This window comes from Hemiscyllium ocellatum, chromosome 18 (assembly GCF_020745735.1).
Source record: "Hemiscyllium ocellatum isolate sHemOce1 chromosome 18, sHemOce1.pat.X.cur, whole genome shotgun sequence".
NCBI lineage: Eukaryota > Metazoa > Chordata > Chondrichthyes > Orectolobiformes > Hemiscylliidae > Hemiscyllium > Hemiscyllium ocellatum.
The window spans coordinates 62,110,658-62,132,543 of record NC_083418.1 but is presented as its reverse complement, the minus strand read 5'-3'; the positions used below and the strand labels follow the sequence as shown (position 1 = coordinate 62,132,543).

At 40.6% G+C, this 21,886-nt stretch overlaps 1 protein-coding gene across 1 annotated transcript; it reads right to left on the bottom strand.

Moving 5' to 3' along the window:
* Positions 1 to 1,890: 1,890 nt before the first annotated feature.
* Positions 1,891 to 13,517, bottom strand: si:dkey-23n7.10 (SPRY domain-containing SOCS box protein 3). The gene is made up of 4 exons (XM_060838663.1): positions 13,367 to 13,517; positions 9,827 to 9,958; positions 5,332 to 5,522; positions 1,891 to 2,091 (listed from the first exon to the last, which is right to left on the bottom strand). The coding sequence occupies exons 1-4, from the start codon at positions 13,515 to 13,517 to the stop codon at positions 1,891 to 1,893; spliced, it is 675 nt and encodes a 224-aa protein (XP_060694646.1).
* Between the last annotated feature and the right edge of the window lie 8,369 nt (positions 13,518 to 21,886).

Below are 21,886 nucleotides of genomic sequence, written 5' to 3'. Positions count from 1 at the left end.
CACAAAAAATGGAAATGCTTCAGTAATGAAGAAACATTTTGCTTGCAATCAAGTTATTTATCATTTTTCCATGAACTGCAACAAAGATTTCTCTGTAGGGCATAGACTGCCTCAAATGCAGATATCTAACTCTTCACAAATAAAAATGCAAAAGATTGCAGCTGCTGGAAATCTGAAATCAAATTTGGACATGCCAATTCAAAACCCTTCACATCAGGCAAAGTGGATATAATTTTGAAATTACATTGGTAAAGTGATTCCACATTTTTTAGCTTCTGTTACCATCATATGAATGCTGCATAACTCTTACACAATACAAACATACACACTTTTCTTAAAACTAAACATTAATTGATATTAACTTTTGTGTCTTTATACTCTTTTAAACATTATGGGTGGAAAATATGTGATTCTGAGAATGAAACAAGCAGCACACAAAAGTGATCACCAGAGTTAATTAAGAAATAGTCTGAACTTACCATAATTTCAAGTGTTGTGCTTGTTAAGACTAACAAGTGTTTGTGTTCCATTCAGGTTATGCAAAATAAACTGACAGAATTGAGCATTCCCATGTTTTTATGATGTTAAATTATGACATCGAGACTCATTTAAAATTAAGAATTCCTAGAGTGATTATATTTAATTTTAGTACAGATACTGGAAAAGTATATACATAAACTGTACAATGTTACATTAACCTTAAAAACTGATCCCAACTAAGTTTACTCCTTCAATTAAAATTTCTGTAGTATCTTGGATAATGCTCAAATTAGATTGATTTCCAGTTGCAGATTCTAACTTCACTTAAATCCTTCCATTCCAGTACTTGAAACCTTTAATATTACTTTGAACTTAGTATTTCAAAGTATCGCATTGCCCTCCAGAGATGGTTGTTAAATACTAATTAATTGTTAGACTTACGATGTTTTGACTTGAAAACATCACCACACTGAGGTCCATTCATCATAATTTATCATGTTGGCCCTGAATTTCTAGTCAACTGAAAAGTGATAGCACTCGTTGACCTGGAATTTATACACAAAGATCGAACAATCTTTGAATTCACATGACTCAGTGTCAATTCGAAGAGTTCTCCAGGCATCCACCAACGCTGATGTCAGCAGGCAGAGTAAGCAGTCAATCACACTGAAGAATTCTTACCAATAACCAAGCTGAAAGTGATGAGCTCTATTCTTTTTATAAAATTTACAGCAAGTGAAATAAAGATTGGGGTGTACACATTAGAAGCTGAAATGTCGAACAAAAGTTTTTAAAATGTTATATCAGAAAGCAATGGAATTTTTATCATAATGAACCATTTGACATTACGCCATTACAAAATTTATTTTCTTGGGCCAGAGAGGTTGTTCAATGAATAGTTATGACTTATGATGCCATTAAAAAAATTAAGTTAAATTTCCTTTCTAAGATATAACTAAGGTGGGGAGTAAATAATATCATAGCATGAAAGAGGAAGTCCTTATCGGTTTCAGTGATTTTGAATGATTGCTGTCTGCCAGGACTTCAAAGACACTTTCTGTGGAAGAGCAATAAATCACTTACAGCTTTTAATAGTATGTGTGCAGACACCAGGAATTGCTACCTCAGGTTAATGAATGTAAACACCAGCGATATTGCCATTAATACAACAGCAACATCTGCTTTGCATCTTCTTTTGACACAAAGACCCTCTCCAAATCCAAACACAAGTACTAAGAAAAATATCTTGACTTTTTTTTAAAAAGTGCGTATTGGTCAATTCCACAATTATTGAGGCTATACATAATTTTGATTCCTGATGCAGAAGTACTCAGATCCATGGAAAACATTAAATAGTCTTCATGAAATTATTTTCAATCTTCCCAAAATGATTACATCCCACTTCAGTGATTACTTTAAAAATTCTTTAAGTTGTCCTCTGATGTAGGCAGGGAGAGGCAGTGTGTCAATGTGAACTTTATCTATTAGATGCTGGATGACTGTGTATAGACACTGCTCCTGTAGTGACATGAACCGACAGCTTCTCATCCCAAGCTGAAGTTCTGTTTCTGCAGTTGTGGAAGTGACAATGGGATACAAGGGTGCCCCAACCTGTCGGGTTCAAACAAAACTAAAATCAGTGGCACATAATGGTCTAGAAATTAAATAAATTTCAGCATTACAATGTAGTCTTTTGAAACAAACACAAGGAATAAAATTGCACCTCTGTACTTCAACTATAGTTAGGGTTTTAGTCACCATTTTATGTTAAACAGAAATGAGACATTTTTGCTCATCTGAAACCGGAGTGGTTTATTGTATTAGATTGTTATCTTCAGCTTGATATATGTACTTGACATGCATTTTATTTTCAGCAAGCTATCTTTCCCTCATGTGGTAATGCTCATTTTATCCCTTAGAACAAAGAACATGCTATTAAAATGTCCAACAGAACTTTTATTGCAGCTCACTGTTTATATGTAAATGGTGGGGAGATGATGGCATAATGATATTGTCGCTGGACTAGTAATCCATGAGAACCAGGTTGACCTGCATTCAAATCCCATCAAGGTGAAATTTAATTTAAAGGACTGTCTGGAATTAAAAGTTTTAATGATGACCATGAAACCTTTGTTGATTGTCCTACAAATCTATATGGATCATAAATGCCCTTCAGGGAAGGAAATCTGGTCCCCAAAGACTATCCGCCATCTACAAGGCACAAGTCAAGAGTTTGTTGGAATACTCCCTACTTAAGTGGATAGATGCTTGACACCATTCAGCATAAAACAGCACCCCCCTTGACACACACCACATCCAGAAACATACATTCCCTCCATCACTGACACTCAGTGGCAGCAGTGTGTCCCAGTTACAAAGTGTACTGCAAAATTTTATCAAGGCTCCTCAGACTTTGCCTTCTAAACTCATGACTATTACCATCTAGGTGGACAAGGTGAATACGTGGGACCATCGTCACATTCCAAAACCTCTTTACCCACTCATCATCTTGACTTCAAAATGTCTTCCTGTTCCTTTAGTGCCACTGGGTCAACATCCTGGAAATTCTATCCCTGACAGTATTGTGAGGGTCGCTGCACAAGTTAGACTGCACTTATTTGAGAAGGCAGGTCATCACACCGTCTCAAGAGGATTAGGGTGGGAAGTAAAGACTGACACAACCAGCAAAGCTTACATTCTCTGAATGAATAAAAGAAAGTTAGATTCACAGATATAGAAATGTCTGGACTATTATTAGGTCAATTGGCTATTAAAAACAATTGCTTTTCATCAGCACATCATGATTCAAGTGATCCAAGTTTGTGTCTAAGACTTTTATATCCTCAGGTTACAAGCTATGATACAGTAATGATACAGTAGATTTCTCAAAGTTATGCTGACATACCAACTAAAAGACAACAAATAATCTCAGATATATGGTCGTACATTGCCATGTTTTGCCAATTTGATAATTATGCAAACAGGCAAAAACAGGCAGCAGCGAAAAGTGGCCGAGCAGAGGCTGACAGCTAAGTTCAGTACCCATAGGGAGGGCCTCAACCGGGACCTTGGGTACATGTCACATTACAGGTGGCCACCATTGCACTACACACACACAGATACTCCTATACACACACTCTTTCTCACACACACACAGGCGCTCCTATACATACATACACACAATGTATAGAGGTAACAAAAACAGAGGTTGCTGAAAAAGCTCAGCAAATCTGGCAGCAACTGTGCAGAGAAATCAAAGTTAATGTTTCAGCACTGGCGACCCTTCCTCAGAAGTTCTGCCAGATCTGCTGAGCTTTTCCAGCAATTTCTGTTTGTGTTTCGATTTATAGTATCCAGAATTCTTTTGGTTTTGGAACAGGGAATGGAGACATCCCATAAGCTTCCCTCTACATTCAGGCCAATTTGAAGAAACAAAATAGCAAAACTACTATACTTTGGTCACAGATAAACCTTCTAAGGTTAGACAACAGTTTTAAGTGTTTTTTTCCGGAATACTTTGTAGCTATACCATGAGGACCATTTGACGACAGTTTCTATTAAATAGGAATTGTAGGCACATGAGTGTTTTTCTCCAACTTGAACAAGCTTAGATTTTAATACGTAAATTAACTTTGTCTTCTTGCTTTGCCTATTGACACATCTCAACATCATCTGTAGTCTCAGAAATTGATGCTGATGAATGTTCAAATTCTTTATTTCAATGACGTTTCCAAATACCTGCAACTGAGATCTTAGAATCTGTTCTTTACAGATACCCTCTGCTGCTAACCATGATGTGCATTGTGCATCCTGGGCCTCAGGTATCTTTCCCTGATGCACCAGTGCTTATGTTTTCCCTCGTAACCTCAGAACTAGAGGTGGGTAATGCAGTTTTGAATGCTCCCACAGAATATTTATTACAGCTCAGTGTTATATATAAATAATAGATTCTCAGACATATATGTGGCTGTGCTAGAATTATACTATCCAGTCATAGACAGTGGTAAGCTTTCATTTACATGTCATGCTTCAAGAAATCCAACTTAAGATGGAGTCTGAGAACTTTATATGCTCAGGTCACATGTTACATGATAGACTGATGATATGAGCATGTCTGTTAAAGGTATCCAGAGGAACCTCGATTATCTGGCATTTGATTATCCAAGTTTTGGATTATCCTGCAAGATTGCAAGACTCCAGTGCTTGGCTAAACTATGTTATCTGACATTTGATTATCCAGCATTCGATTAACCGAACGAAATAGCCCCACCCATGTCCTTCGGATAATCAAGTATCCTCTGTCCTGACATTTTATCACTTAATGGCATACTCATATACTGACTTAGAGAAGTAACACAGAAGTGCTGTCTTGTTAGTTTTATGGCGATCTTTTATATTCATTCCTGAGAAATGGAACCTCACATCCAGCCAACATGAAGTATTTACATTTGACTTTGATTTGGGACTTTAAAAACTCGACAATGCTTTCTGACAAGCTAACTCCTCACAATTCCATTCTGGAAATTTCAATTTCTCATTTTGTTATTGTTCTGAGGCTATTGTTTTATTGTCAATAAAGTATCAATTATAAACTGATTCAGCTGCTCATTATTTTTCACTCTTACTAAAGCAGAAAGAGGAGAATTTCATATTGTTCATCTCCATGTCTCAAAGCAGAATGTGACACCCAGTTCCCTATGAAACTCAGTTTAGTATCAACATAGTAAAACATGACAATCTAAATGAATTCACTGTTCAAATATTATTTCACTAAAAGCAATTATAAAATTTCTACTACTTTTTGTCACACAATAACAAATTTCAAATATCCTACACCTGATTATTAGTTACCTTATTGAGGCCTGTGAATGCAACTCCTAAATTGTGTCCATTCTTATAAAAGGTCATAGTACCATCATACAGATTTAAGTCAACTCCTATGATTGTGGCTTTCTCATAAAATGGTTCCGTGTACTGTCTGCTGTGGCCATCATGCCAGGTTATACCTTTGTGGGATAAGCCCCAGCTTTCAGAATCCATCCCTGTGAGAAGGAAGTACGATCAAGTTAGAAACGCTGTTTAATCTGATTGGATTTCCTTGAAAATGAAAAATAACATTCATCAGTAACATTCAGAGATTGTAATGGCATGATATCCTAGGAGATACTGATAAGAAGGCTTACAATTTCATGGGTTTGTAAATAGAGGCATAGGGTTTCCTGAAGAAGGGCTCATACCCGAAACGTCGATTCTCCTGCTGTTTGGATGCTGGCTGACCTGCTGTGCTTTTCCAGCAACACATTTTCAGCTCTGATCTCCAGCACCTGCAGTCCTCACTTTCTCCTTTTGCATAGGGTATAAAAACAAGGAAGTGATTTTACACCTCTACAGACTACTTTTGGAAGACTGGGTTCAGTTCTGAGCACCTTATTTGAGGAAGGATGTTAAAGCCCGGGACAAAGTGCAAAGGAAATTTACTAGAATGATGCCAAGAATGAGGGGTTTTAGATACAAGGGAAGATTAGAGAGACTGGGCTTCTTGTCCTTAGAGCAGAGAAGATTAAGAGGTGACCTTATTGAGGTGTTCTAAATTCTGAGCAATTTTGACAGGGTAAAGAAGGACATTCTGTTTTAATTAGTTGGCGTGTCAGTAACTAGGGGTCACAATGTCAAGATTGTCAGCAAAAAAGGGAGGAGTGAGATGAGGAGAAACGTCTTCACTCAGAGTTTTGTTAGGATTTGGAATGTCGGCACCACCCTCTTGAACTGTCCCACCTGTCTGTCTTCCTTCCTAACTATCCGCTCCACTCTCCTCTCTCTTATCTTCATCTATCTATCACATTCCCAGCTACCAGCCCCCCAGCCCCACCCCCCCACCCATTTATCTCTCAGCCCCCTTGGGCCACCACCCCACCGCCCACCCCACCATTCTTCGTGTAGATCTTATGCCTAAAACGTAAACTCTCCTACTCCTCAGATGCTGCTTGATCAGCTGTGCATTTCCAGCGCCACACACTTTGACTCTGATCTCCAGCATTTGCAGTCCTCACTTTCTCCTAGAGTGGTGGAGATGGATTCTGTAGGAGGTTTCAAAAGAGAGCTGGATATATATTTGTAAGTGGGCTACAGAGGTACAGCTAGGGAATAAGACTAGCTGAGTAGCTTTTTTGGGAGCCGGTAGAGGCATGCTGGGTCAAATTACCTTCTTCTATACTATAATACTCCATGATTCTATATTAATATGAAATGTATGTTGTGGGTTTGGCTGCACAAAACTCCAAATTTGTATGGAGGCACTAAACAGATAACATGTTACCGTTGACTTAGTTTTATACAGAACCATTTTGAACAGAAATGCATTCAGTTTGGAAAATCCTGACTCAAGGAGAAACAGCTCAGCATGAAACTGATAAGGAAACTAACGCAAGTTCAAGTTAGAAATGAGAAATGTGACTGAGTGTCAGAAAGAGGAGCACCTTATTATTGAAGAAAAGAAAAGATGACAAGAAAGGAATAAACCCTACTAAATAGGACTGGTAAGACAAATTATTTTATTTAAGTTGCATTTCGCATTTTAACAAGGTGATGATTCTGAGAGGGTTTTACCTGGGTACCTGCATCTCAACACTGGTATACAGTGTAGCTAAAATAGTTTCATGGAAAATCCTCAGGGATTTTCCCATTTATATCCAACCCAGCAAGTTTGGGATCCAGCCAGTAACAGGTGATGTGTCTGCTTGACATAGGCGGACACAATATTTGACACACAGACTGTAGCTTTCCTGCATGCTGATTTGTTGATGGTCTGCATTTTCACATTCAAAATACTTGTCTACAGATCACTCACGTCTATTTTACTGAATCTCTCTGGCCATATCCTGGAGGAGGCTCAGCAGTTTGATCCCTGAGCAGTTTATCAATGAACGTTCCTCAGGGTAGGCTCAACCATCTTCAACTGATTCATCAATGACATTACCTCCATCGTAAGGTGCTAAATGGGAATGTTTACTGATAATTGCTCAATGTTTAGCACCATTCACAACTCCTCAGATATTGAAGCATTCTATGTTCAAATATAACAAGATCTGGACAACACCCAGGCTTGAGTTTACACATGGCGAGTAACATTTGCACCACACAAACTTAAAGCAATAATCATCACCAATAAGAGACAATCCAACCATTGCTCCTTGACATTTACCATCACTGAATCGCCCACTATCAAAATCCTTAGGGTTACCATTTACCAGAACCTCAAATGATCTGGTCAGCATGGACGGATTGGACCGAAGGGTCTGTTTCCATGCGATACATCTCTAAGACTCAATGACTATGACATAAACATAGCGGTTCCATGAACATCAGAGGTTAGGAATTCTGTGGCGAGGAATTCACCTCCTCATTCCTCAAAGCCTGTCCACCATCTACAAGGCACAAACCAGGAGAGTGATGGGATACTCGCCACTTACCTGAATGGTGCAGCTCCAACAACACTCAAGAAGCTTGATCTCATCCAGGACAATGCAGCCTGCTTAACTAGCACTACATTCACAAGCATCCACTCCCTCCATTGGTGGCCTCAGTGGCAGCAGTGTGTACCATCCACAACATGAACTGCAGAAATTCCCCAAATACCCTCAGTCATCACTTTCCAAATCCATTACCACTTCCAAATAGAAGGAGATGCATGGATACACCATCTAAACCACTCACCATCTTGATTTGGGAATATATCACTGTTCCCTCACAATCGCTGGTTCAAAGTCCTGAAAATTTCCCCAAGGGCATTGTGGTTGACCCACAGTATGAGGACTGCAGTGCTTCAAGAAGGTAGCTCACTACCACCTTGTCAAGGGCAACTAGGGATAAACACTAGTCCAGCCAGAGATGCCCATGTTCTGGATTAGTGGTGCTGGAAGAGCACAGCAGTTCAGGCAACATCTGAGGTTTAGCAGTAAAATCGGGTATTCGACGTTTCGGGTATTCCTGATGAAGGGCTTTTGCCCGAAACGTCAATTTTACTGCTAAACCTCGGATGCTGCCTGAACGGCTGTGCTCTTCCAGCATCACTAATCCAGAATCTGGTTTCCAGCATCTGCAGTCATTGTTTTCACCAGAGATGCCCATGTACCTCAAATAAACTGAAAAAAAATAGAAACAGCTCAATAAAAACCAAAAGAACTGCAGATGCTGGAAATCAGAAACAAAAATGGGAATTGCTGGAAAAGTCAGCATGTCTGGAAGGATCATGGAGAGAAATCTGAGTTACTGCTCATACAACGAATGGTGAGTTGGGATCCTCACCACACAGGCCCATGGAATAGCACACCCCCATCCTGATTGAAACTGCTCAGCTGTGCTCACAATGTCATAAATAACCAGCTCTTGTGTCTTGCTACTTGTGAATTTTATATCTCTGCTTAATTCACTGGATTCTCACAGGAGCAGACTTATAAAGCTTGACGACACTGGATAAAAGGTGAAGAGGAGGGCGTTAACTCTCACCATCACCAGTGAAATAATGCTGGGAAACTATTAAACATGGAGTCGGGATCTGATGGCCAGCATCTTAAAGTCTTAAAAGAAGTAGCTGCAGAGCTAACAGATGCATTGGTTGTAATCGTCTGAAGTTCTCTGGACGTTGGAAACATTCCAATGGCTGTACATCTCTATTCAAGAAAGGAGGGAGTCCAAACTACAGACCAGTTAGCCTGAGATTTATCATTGGGAAAAAAGCTCAAATTCATTATTAAATCGGTAGCAGTGTGACATTTAGAAAATCATAACATGATTGAGCAAAATCAACATGGTTTTGTAAAAGGGAAAAAGTATATAATAAATCTATAATAATTTCCACAAGGATGTAATGTGTGGAGTAGATAAAGTGAAATCAGTAGATGAGATGCATTTGGATTTCCAAAAGGTATTTGATAATATGCCACATGAATGGTTATTGAAGAAGTTAAGAGCTTATGGTGTTGGGAATGATCGTTTGCCGTAGGGGACTGCCCGACAAACAGGAAACTGAGAGTCAACATAAATCAGTCATTTCATTTGGTGAATTGTAACTGGTGGAGTACTGCAGAAATCAGAGCTGGAATCTTAATTATTTACAATCTGTATCAATTACTTGAATGAAGGGACCCAGTGTATTGCAGCCAGAGTGCAGACAATTAAAAACAATATGTAGGAAAAAAGGTTGTGAGGATGATGTAAAGAATTCTGTAAAGGGATATAGATAGGTTAATTAAGCAGACAAAAGAACTATGTTAATATATAATGAACTGGACACATTAGGATTTTAACATACTGATAAAAGTTTTACAGAATTCTTAAGGTTACTTACCGAGCATGTTTATAAATGTGTAATTGCCAAGATGAAGATGTGCATGTCTTGTTCCAGCACCCACCATCACAGAGGTACCATATGGAGGTTCAAGAAACTTAACCTCCCAATAATGTTCTCCATGGATGAAGCCTGTTCAAACAGCACAATAATGAATAAAAGGGTGCATTTCATAAAGATATTTTCAATGGATCAATATGTTAAGCATCTGATCCAAGCAATGTACAGGTTTATATTTCTGCCACCACAAAGCTACATCAATGCTCCTTTGTGCCTGAACATTTTGGAATAACAATTTACTGTATTGACTTCTTCATTTTCCACATCTTCACAATAGTAATTTCTAAACAAGTTTGGCAGTCAGGAAATCATTGCTGACAATATCAGTGAATAATCACAACTATTTCCATTCAATATTCTTGTATATACTACTCTAATGTAAAATAGCAAACTGTAGAGCTGTTGACAGAAATTTTCCAGATCTCTCTTATCACAGAATTAGTCATGGGGACTGAAGGATTGCAAACGTTATGCCACTGTTGAGGAAAGGACAAAGGAAAATTATAGACCTGTCAGCTTGGCATAATACAGGATAAGACAAATATACGTTTAGAAAAAAGTACGTTCATACCAGACAATGAACATGGCTTCGTCAAAGGACAGGTCATGTCTGTCAAATTTAGTTGAATTCTCTGACAAAGTGACATGGGCAGTGGATTTGGGTCGTGCTGTGGAAGTTGTATATTTGGGCTTTCAGAAAGTATTTACTATAGAGCCACATGGCAGATTGGTTGGCAAATTAGAAATGTTTGGGATTGACAGATCCTTGGCAGCACGGATTAGAAGTTAGCTAAAAGATAGAAGACAGAGAGTTGGTATAGATGGACATTTCTCAGATTGGAGACAAGTTGCAAATGATGATCCCCAGGGATCGGTTTTTGGACCCTTGTCTTTTCAGATTTATATGAACGATTTGGAAATGGGTGTTGATGGCAAAACCAATAAATTTGCAGAGGATACAAAGCTAGGGAGAACAGTGAATTGTATGGATGTAATTTATATAAATGATTTGGATGAGAATTTAGGAGGCATGGTTAGTAAGTTTGCAAACGACACCAAAATCTGTGCTGTAGTTGACAGTGAAGAAGGTTGTCTAACATTACAAATTGATCTTGATCAATTGGGCAAATGGGCTGAGGAGTAGCAGATGGCATTTAATTGGGATAAATGCGAAGGATTGCATTTTGGTAAAACAAATAAGGGTAGGGCTTATATAGTTAATGGTAGGTCCGGGGTAGTGCCAAATAGAGAGACTAAGGAGTTCAGGTACATAGTTCTGTGACAGTTGCATCACAGGAGACAGGATGGTTAAGCCAGTATTTAATACGCTTGCCTTCATTGCTCAGACCATTGAGTATAAGAAATGAGATGTCATATTGAGGTAGTACAGGATGTTGGTGAGGCCACATTTGGAGTACTATGTGCAATTCTGGTCGCTCTGCTATAGAAAGGATGTTGTTAAATTGGAGAGGGTTCAGAAAAGATTTACCAGGATGTTGCTGGGAATGGAGGGTTTGAGCTATAAGGATAGGCTGGGACATTTTTCACTGGAGCGTAGGACATTGAGAAGTGACCTTAGAGAGGTTTATAAAATCACTTTTCCCTCGAGTCGGGGAGTTCAAAACTATGTGGTATATTTCTAAGGCGAGAGGGGAAAGATTTAAAAGGGACCTAAGAGGCAACTTTTTCACACAGACAAATGAATTGCCAGAGGAAGTGGTAGGTGCAGATACAGTTACAGCATTAGAAGACATTTGGATAGATATGAACAGTTTAGAGGGATATGAGCCAAATGCAGTAAACTTGGTTAGCATGGATGAGTTGGACCGAATGGTCTGTTTCTGTGCTGCATGACTCTATGACTTCAGGGGAACATTGATAAGTTGGCTAAATGATCAGACACCTGGCAGATGAGTTTCAATGCAAGGAAATGTGAGGAAATGTATTTAGATGGAGAAACTCAGAGAAACAATGCAAGCTCAATTGTATCAGTGTGAAGAGAGTACAAGAGCAGATGGACCTCAGGGATTATGTGCACAATTCTCTGAAAGTGGCCAGGCAAATGGAAACAGTTCTTCAGATTGTTTATAGCATCCTTGCATTTATAAATAGAGGCACAGAGTATTACAGCAAGGAAGTGATGCTATACCTCAACGAATCATTGGAGTATTGTATTCAGTTCTGGACACCTTATTTAAGGGAGGATGTTAAAGCCCTAGAAAAAGTGCAAAGGAGATTTAGCAGAATGATATAAGGAATGAGGGATTTTCAATACAGGGAAAGATTACAGAGATTGGGCTTGTTCTTCTTGGAACAGAAAAGATTAAGAGGCGACCTTATTGAGGTGTTCAAAATGATGAACAATTTGGACAGGGTAAAGAAGGATATTCTATTTTCACTAATTGGTATATCAGTAACTAGGGATCACAACTTCAAAATTGTCAGCAAGAGAGCTAGCAATGAGATGAGGAGAAACCTCTTTGCCCAGAGAGTGTGAGGATTTGGAATACACTGTCTGGGAGAGTGATGGAGGCAGATTCCACAGGAGGTTTCAAAAGAGAGCTGGATATATATTTAAAAGTGATTAATTTAGGAGGCTATGGAGGTAAGAGTGAAGCATGGAACTAGATGGGTAGTTCTTTTGGGAGCTGGTACAGACACAATGGGTCAAATGGTCTCCTTCTGCAGTATCACATTGAGGAGTATTAAATAATTGTCAACTAATATTGTCAGAATCAGTTTTGGGACTCCACATAGTCATGGTTATATTTTTGTACATTTTTGTAAAATAACTGTAAAATAGGAAGCTCAAAAGGTAAAGAGAATACAACATAAAATTACTGCTAAAATTTGTGGTGGCTGAATCAGAGGGAACTGCAAATAAATGATCCAGAAATAACCTGATGTTGTTCAGCTTGAGCATATAAGTGCACAATGTTAACTGGCAGCAGCAGTAACAAGAGTGCTCAGTGAAGAGAATGTTTAATGAGCTAACTAGACAGCAAGAAAATATGTCAAACAGCATTGTGTTTGTTGCCCACACTATCTGTTAAACATTAACATCAAGCAGAGGATGTTAAAAACGTATTGCCCTGTGTATTGTGGCTGATTAATAAAACATAAGTGAATGCTTTGTGGCAATGCAATTTACTTCAGCATTGCTGCCAATTTAGTATAAGTTGATGCAACTGTTGATTTTATTTACATTGGACTAACACTGATTGATGAAACACAAGGCAATGTCAGTACACCCAACACAGCAATGCAATAGATATCATCATGCAATCACCATCTACATCTTAGCTGCAGATGGCTACAGCTAAGACCATTCATACATTAGGAAACACATTAATGTGAAACATTTTAACAATACATTTGAAGTAAAGAAATACCTCCCTTATTCTCTGATATTAACTAAAAACAAGAACACAGCAAAGTCTATTTTGATACCACCTTTTGTTCCTCTAACTCCGGCTGTACCTTCACTTTGCAGGACGGGGTCAATATGAAAGTAAACTGCTCTCCGACATGGAGAAAGTTGTACTGCTGGTGACTTCGCATTAACATCCCACTCCCAACATTCCACAACAAAGTTATCTGAGAAGGACTGAGGTGAGCAATGATATTCCATTGTCTATCTTGAGACATAATCTGAAACAGATTACAATAAGTACCTACTATTAAAATCAATTTAACAGCAAATTCTAACTTATAGTATTGTATTTGAACTATATTGGAATTGAATTAAAGAATAAAGCACAAATATCAAATGTATGTTATATTTTTGAACCTCCACTTTTGCTATTGTTCTGGGTATTTTCTCCTCTCTTTTAAAAGAAACTGCCATTCTGCTGTCACTCTTAAACATAGAAGATGGCAGCAGGAATAGGCTATGTGACCCCTCGAGTCTGCTCCACAACCCAATATGATCATGGCTGATCATCGAGCTCCATACTCTAATCCTGCCCTCCCCCTTATCTCTGATCCCTGATCCCTTTACTGACAAGAGCTACATCTACCTCCTTCCTGAAAAGAAAATAATATTTTGATTTCAACCACTTCCTGTGGTAGTGAATTCCACTGGCTCACCACTCTCTAGGTGAAGAAATTTCTCCTCTCAGTGCTGAAAGGTTTACTCATTGCCCTTAAACTGCAGCTGGTTATGGACACCCCACCATCGGGAACAACATTTCTGCATCTAATATCTCTAGTCCTGTTACAAATTTACAGATTTCTATGAGATTCTCCCTTCATTCTCCTGGACTCCTGTGAGTGCAATCCTAACTGATGCAATCACCATCTTTCTGCAGCTACCAACCTGCTCAATCCCACCATCATCTTATAGCATTTCCCCCATTACAACCTACACCTTGTCTTATCAGACTGATTCCTGGGACGGCAGGCTTGTTGTATGAGGAGAGATTGGGTCCTTATATCCTGGAGTTTAGAAGAATGAAAGGGGATCTCATTAAGTCATCTGACAGGGTTAAACAGACTGTATGCAGGACAATGTTTCTCTTGGCTGAGTAATTAGGAAACGTGGTCATGGTCTCAGGACAGTGGGCAGGCCATTTCAGACTGAGACCCAGGGATGTTTCCTCACGCAGAAAGTGGTAATCCTGTAGAATTCTCCACCACAAAAGGCTATGGAGACCAACACTGAACATTCAGGAAAGAAATAGACAGTGCCATTTCCCCCTATGTATTCTTCTCACAAGACCTCTGTTTATGTTGTGATTGTACCTTCAGTTACATCACTGACTGATTTCCATTAACTTCTTGTTCTGCAATAATCACATGAATCTTATCCAATGCCTCGTCACTTCTGTTTCTGCTTTAATGGGTCAGCAATACAGACTAATATCCACATCCTAACAACATTTATATATGTAGCACAAGCTGAACCAGGCATGATTTGCTGAGGTCATTCTTACAAAGAAAATTTTACAAATGGAAATAATCTGGAGAAGGGTCTTGAAGATTTCAAATCTTGGGGCTGTATATATTTAAGAGAAAGTGAGGACTGCAGATGCTGGAGACCAGAGTTGAGAAATGTGGTGCTGGAAAAACACAGCAGGCCAGGCAGCATTCAAGGAGCAGGAGAATCGATGTTTCGGGCTTAAGCCCTTCTTCAGCTGTATACATTTACTTTGGCACCTTGTTCTATTGTGGCATTGCTGTTGCGAAGAAAGCCTGTTAATACTATCATCAACAAGGCTGGAAAAGTTCACTGTTGCTCTAGACCCACTACCTCATTAGTCACAACATAAAAGTATTTATTCTAATTATCAAGGTAACTTATCTATATAAAACTGAAGTACTGCAGATGGTGGGGAGCTGAAATAAAAACAGGAAGTGCTGGAGAAATTCAGCAGGTCTGGTGACACATGTCCAGAGAGAAACAAAGTAAATGTTTTCAATCCAATAGGATTCTTCTTCAGACTTGAAATGTTAACACTGTTACATTTTTTTCATAATCTCATTCTTTGTAAGAATGACCTCAGCGAATCATGCTGGGTTTCTCTAGCACTGTCTGCTTTTATTTTCTTATCAATATCAACTAGATTTTTAATAAATAGAATTATCAGTTTATTATCAAAACAAAGCTTATTCAATAAACATGCAATATTTGGTTAACATACATAAAATCAGCGATACAGAAGTATAAATACTTCATCCTCTAAATATTCCAAATACACACGCAAAATTGCACACACAAACTTCAGAAAAAGAGACAAAAAATTCTCTACAGAGATTGGCTTTCTGGAAAAAGCAATTTGGCCAAAAGGTTATTCTTAAAAGCAGAAGAGTAAAGCATAGAATGTTCCAGAGTCCAGTACTTTGATGTTCTGACACACGGTCATGTTGCTAATCATGTATGATAATATCTGAAATCTTGCAGATACAACTTGCTCAGGAAATACAGTGTTAGATTATTCTTTCAATCGCTTCTTCAAAAATGCAAGTAGGTTTCACTTGCAGCAGACGCAAAATTATTCCTGGAAATGTTCTAATTTTGGAAATGGGAGAGATCAGCTGGGCAGCTCATTCACAGCAAGCATTCCTCCAACTCACCACGCCTTCGCAAGCTTTCCTTCAAATGAACCAAATAGGACAAGAATCTCACCAAAGCAGTCACTGTTCAAAACAGCCTGAGCAGGATCAACAGCAAAATAAGCAGTTATCACCAGTCATATGATTTCATGGAACCCTTGCTAAAGAAAATCTGAAATGTCCACAGTGAACATTCACTGATCTCTTTTATATGAACTGTCCCAAGTAGCTTTACAAAGCTTGAAATAAATGTCTTTGTCAACCATCCTACAAAATTGAAGTTGACCAGCAAAATTAAATAAAAAGCATCAATGTAAGAATACAACGTCATACAGTCACAGTGTATTACAGCACAGACAGAGACCTTTTGGCCCATCATTCCATGCCAGTGAAGTACCTATATATACTTCGAGTAAAAAATGAGGTCTGCAGATGCTGGAGGTCACAGCTGAAAATGTGTTGCTGGTCAAAGCACAGCAGGCCAGGCAGCATCTCAGGAATAGGGAATTCGATGTTTCGAGCATAAGCCCTTCATCAGGATGAAGGGCTTATGCTCGAAACGTCGAATTCCCTATTCCTGAGATGCTGCCTGGCCTGCTGTGCTTTGACCAGCAACACATTTTCAGCTACCTATATATACTGTCTTGAAAAGATGGTCTTTCTAGTTTGTGTGGATGGCAACCTTACATTGTCACCACCAGAGGGCACCAGGTACATGTATGTGCCAAATCCCACCAATCCATTCCATGCTTTATAGACCATGGTCAGTCAATTTCTTTCCCCTCCCTCGCTGTAACAATTCCCATATTTACTGATAGATGTGACTCTGGTATATTTCTCTTCATGATTTCATGCAGAATTAAGCAGTACATATTCAGTAACTTCAACCTTATATCTCTCTCCACATACAACATGCACACTCCAAGATTGAATGAACAAACAAACCTTTGATATGCTGCAATTCTATTTAGCAAAAGGCATTCCTGCAAACATCCAAGAACTCAGTTTGCTTTGGGTATTAACTGTTAAATGTGGAATCCCCAATAAAGATTGTTTTTAAGGTATGGTTTTGTATCTACCTGAGAAAACTAGATGACAGAATGTAAGGCTATCTGCTAGTGAATCTTTTACATGGTAATGCACGTCACATAGCTTTATTTGGTACTGAATGCTATCACTCATTGCTATTTCTGCAATTCTAGAAGATCATCTTGCAGTGTATTGATTGGACTTTGAGTTTTGATCCTGATGTGTCATCTGTATGCAGTCATACTTTGTTTTTTTCCACTTGTGGGGAAGGTCTTTTATACAGGGTAAAAACAATGACTGCAGACGCTAGAAACCAGATTCTGGATTAGTGGTGCTGGAAGAGCACAGCAGTTCAGGCAGCATCCAAGGAACAGTGAAGTCGATGTTCGGGCAAAAGCCCTTCATCAGGAATAAAGGCAGTGAGCCTGAAGCATGGAGAGATAAGCTAGAGGAGGGTGGGGGTGGGGAGAAAGTAGCATAGAGTGCAATAAGTGAGTGGGGGAGGGGATGAAGGTGATAGGTCAGGGAGGAGAGGGTGGAGTGGATAGGTGGAGAAGGAGCTAGGCAGGTAGGACAAGTCCAGACAAGTCATGGGGACAATGCTGAGCTGGAAGTTTGGAACTAGGGTGAGGTGAGGGAAGGGGAAATGAGGAAACTGTTGAAGTCCACATTGATGCCCTGGGATTGAAGTGTTCCGAGGCGGAAGATGAGGCATTCTTCCTCCAGGCGTCTGGTGGTGAGGGAGCGGCAGTGAAGGAGGCCCAAGACCTCCATGTCCTCGGCAGAGTGGGAGGGTAAGTTGAAATGTTGGGCCACGGGGCGGTGTGGTTGATTGGTGCGGGTGTCCCGGGAGATGTTCCCTAAAGCACTCTGTTAGGAGGCGCCCAGTCTCCCCAATGCCCAGGAGACCACATCGGGAGCAATAGATACAATAAATGATATTAGTGGATGTGCAGGTAAAACGTTGATGGATGTGCAAGGCTCCTTTAGGGCCTTGGATAGAGGTGAGGGAGGAAGTGTGGGCACAGGTTTTACAGTTCCTGCGGTGGCAGGGGAAGGTGCAGGATGGGAGGGTGGGTTGTAGGGGGGGCGTGGACCTGACCAGATAGTCACAGAGGGAACAGTCTTTGCAGAAGGCAGAAAGGGGTGGGGAGGAAAATATATCCCTGGTGGTGGGGTCTTTTTGGAGGTGGCGGAAATGTCGGCGGATGATTTGGTTTATGCGAAGGCTGGTAGGGTGGAAGGTGAGCACTGTCCTTGTTACAGTCGGAGGGGTGGGGTCTGAGGGCGGAGGTGCGGGATATGGATGAGATGCATTGGAGGGCATCTTTAACCACGTGGGAAGGGAAATTGTGGTCTCTAAAGAAGGAGGCCATCTGGTGTGTTCTGTGGTGGAACTGGTCCTCCTGGGAGCAGATACGGCGGAGGTAGAGGAATTGGGAATACGGGATGGCATTTTTGCAAGAGGTAGGGTGGGAAAAGGTGTAATCCAGGTAGCTGTGGGAGTCGGTAGGTTTGTAAAAAATGTCAATGTCAAGTCGGTCATCATTAATGGAGATGGAGAGGTCCAGGAAGGGGAGGGAGGTGTCAGAGATGGTCCAGGTAAATTTAAGGTCAGGGTGGAATGTGTTGGTGAAGTTGATGAATTGCATGAGGTGGCGCCAATGCAATCATCAATGTAGCAGAGGAAGAGGTGGGGAGTGATGCCGGTGTAATTACGGAAGATCGACTGTTCTACATAGCCAACAAAGAGACAGGCATAGCTGGGGCCCATACGTGTGCCCATGGCTACCCCTTTGGTCTGGAGGAAGTGGGAGGATTCGAAAGAGAAATTGTTAAGGGTGAGGACCAGTTCGGCCAAACAAATGAGAGTGTCGGTGGAAAGGTACTGTTGGGGACATCTGGAGAGGAAAAAACGGAGGGCTTGGAGTCCCTGGTCATGGCGGATAGAGGTGTAGAGGGATTGGATCTCAACACGGTTCCCTGGTTCACTCTGGAGACAATATCTTCAGGAGAGGGTGATTCCCCATCGTTAACTTCTGTTGGTAAGGAAGTCCAGCTATGCCCACAAATTCCATATGGAGATGTTTGACTAAGAGTTTCTCATGAGGGACTTTGTCAAAGGCTTTGAGAAAGCTTGTACTGCCATATGAGGGGTCTTGTACATTTAGACACCTGACATTAAGTCATAAACTCTATGAAAACTGAAAACCTGCTGACTACTGCAGATTGTAAGCCTCAAAGTGCTGCAAAACCTGAGTATGAACTATATATTCAAGAAATTTTCTCATGGCATTGAGTGAGAGGTAGGGATTTGTTGTTTTTTGGCTAACTTTTATCCACTTTTTTTTAATATGTAATAGATGTTATTGTCTCCATCGGTGGTAAGTAGCTGAAGTTGATTGACTATTGAAAAAGGATGGCCAATACCAGAGCTAGTTCCTAGAACACAGAACAATACAGCGCAGAGCAGGCCCTTCGGACCTGGATGTTGCGCGAACCTGTGAACTAATCTTAAGCCCATCACGCGACACTATCCCATCATCATCCATATACTTATCCAAGGACTGTTGAAATGCCCCTAATCTGGCTGAGTTAACTACATTGGTAGGCAGGGCATTCCACACCCTTACTACTGTCTGGGTAAAGAACCTGCCTCTGACATCCATCTTAAATCTATCTATCACCCCTCAATTTGCAGCTGTGCCCTCTCCTACAAGCAGATGTCATCATCCTAGGAAAAAGACTCTCACTGTCCACCCTATCTAATCCTCTGATCATCTTGTATGTCTCTATTAAATCCCTTCTTAGCCTTCGTCTTTCCAATGAGAACAGACGCAAGTCCCTCACCCTTTCCTCTTAAGACCTTCCCTCCAGACCAGGCAACATCCTGGTAAATCTCCTCTGCACCTTTTCCAATGCTTCCATATCCTTCCCGAAATATGGCGACCAGAACTGCACACAATTCTCCAAGTGAGGCCGCACTAGCGTTTTGTACAGATGCAGCATGACATCACGGCTCCGGAACTCAATCCCTCTACCAATGAAACCTAATACACCGTATGCCTTCTTAACAGTACTATCAATCTGGGTGGCAACTTTGAGGAATCTATGTACATGGACACCAAGATCCCTCTTCACATCCACACTACCAAGAATCTTTCCATTGACCCAGTATTCTGCCTTCCTGTTATTCTTTCCACCTTTCAGCCCAATTCTGCAGTTTACCCAAGTCTCCCTGCAACCTGCAACATAACATGTACTCTGATGACACTCAGTTCTATCTAAACATACATCTCTTACTCCCATCATTGCCTTTACTCTGTCAAGCTGCATGTCCAACACTTTCGATTGGGTGAGCAGAAATTTCCACTAATCAGATGTTGGGAAAGCCCAGCCATTTTCTTTGATCTCCAGTGAAAACTCTGTCCTTTAATTCATCCACTAGATCTGGATCTATGACTACCATCTGACACTAAACCAGATCACTCTCAAACTAGAAACAGCCTCTGCTGCAGGGCACCAGCAAGGCAGGGCACCAGCAAAGCTCCAAATGATGATTCACATTTGAGTGCCTCCACAACAGTTACACTCCCACCGTACAGAGGACTGTGTATCCTAACCGTTTCTGGAAGCCCACAATTATGAATGTACACAGTGTTGCCCACGATAGCACTAAATAATGTGAGTGAGAGAGCCCAGACTGGGCTGCGTCTTCAAGGCTATAGGCAATCAGCTACATGAAGGAAACAGCTACTCGGGTAGCAATGATGCCTGGCTGTCTGGTTGTTAGGAATAGTGAGCGCTAAAGGTTGTAAGGGCATTTTAGAATGGGATATTAATGGTGGAGGTGATCGTGTTGGTTCATTAAACAGAAAGAGACGCTGGTGTGACAGATATTGTGAACGTTAGGTTGCATGAAAAAGTCAGTATAATTATGTTGAAAGACAATGCTGTGTATCCGTAACAGCAGTTAAAAAAGGGACAGTCACAAAACATAACCCTCTTATAAACCTTGTCTGATTTTAATCGCTTCATCTGTCATGTCCATGCTGTCACCTACCAGATCCTCAAACTCTTGAAATTCTCTCTCAAACTTTCTCCACCTCCCCTTCCCATTCCTCCTCCTCTAACATTTTCCTTTAAACTGTTATTTTGCCATAGCGTTTTGTCAGTTGCCCAGTTGCCCACAAACTTTCAGATTTTATTTGATAAAATGCGCAAATTTTACTGTTAAGGGCACAATGTAAGTGAAAAGGGTTGTTGTTGGCGCCTTTAACACAGTGAAATGGCGGAAATTGGCTCCAAATATTAAAGAGGCGTAAATAATGTGTAAAAATGGTCTGGCCACACACAGAAAGCTATGTATAAATGTGGTGACTGCAACATAACAGGGATATGCAGATAGTGGAGCAGATCAGAAAAAGCAGCCAAAGCTGAAACCTGAGGTATCTGTGCTGTGAGAAGGGGTTGATTTATTTATCGTGGTCACAACACACTCTCAGCGAATCTGAGGGTTTGACCTACCGTTTAGTGCAGTCACTGTGATACAGCTGTCAGTTTATTGGAATTGCAGATACTTGCAGTTAGGATGGGGAGGAAGGGGAATTGTTTAGATCATTCAGAGAACGTTGTGAACTCCTAGTTTCTGGTATTCACTGGGATTGATGCCTACACTTCCCCATCTTTGTGGCATACGATCAGTGCCCTTACCGAGACTCTGTCTTGTTCCAGTTCCCCGCCTGCATCAATACCAAAGGAAAGCTGATTATTCCCTGGGGAACGGGTCTGATCCGCACTTGCCCCTTCGCTCCCCTCGCTCCCTGCAGCCCTGTTTACCACAAAGTGGAACTGAAGTTGTAAACACGCGGCCGGGAACAGCTCCCAGGGACAGCTCCCACTGTCATTAGCTGAGGG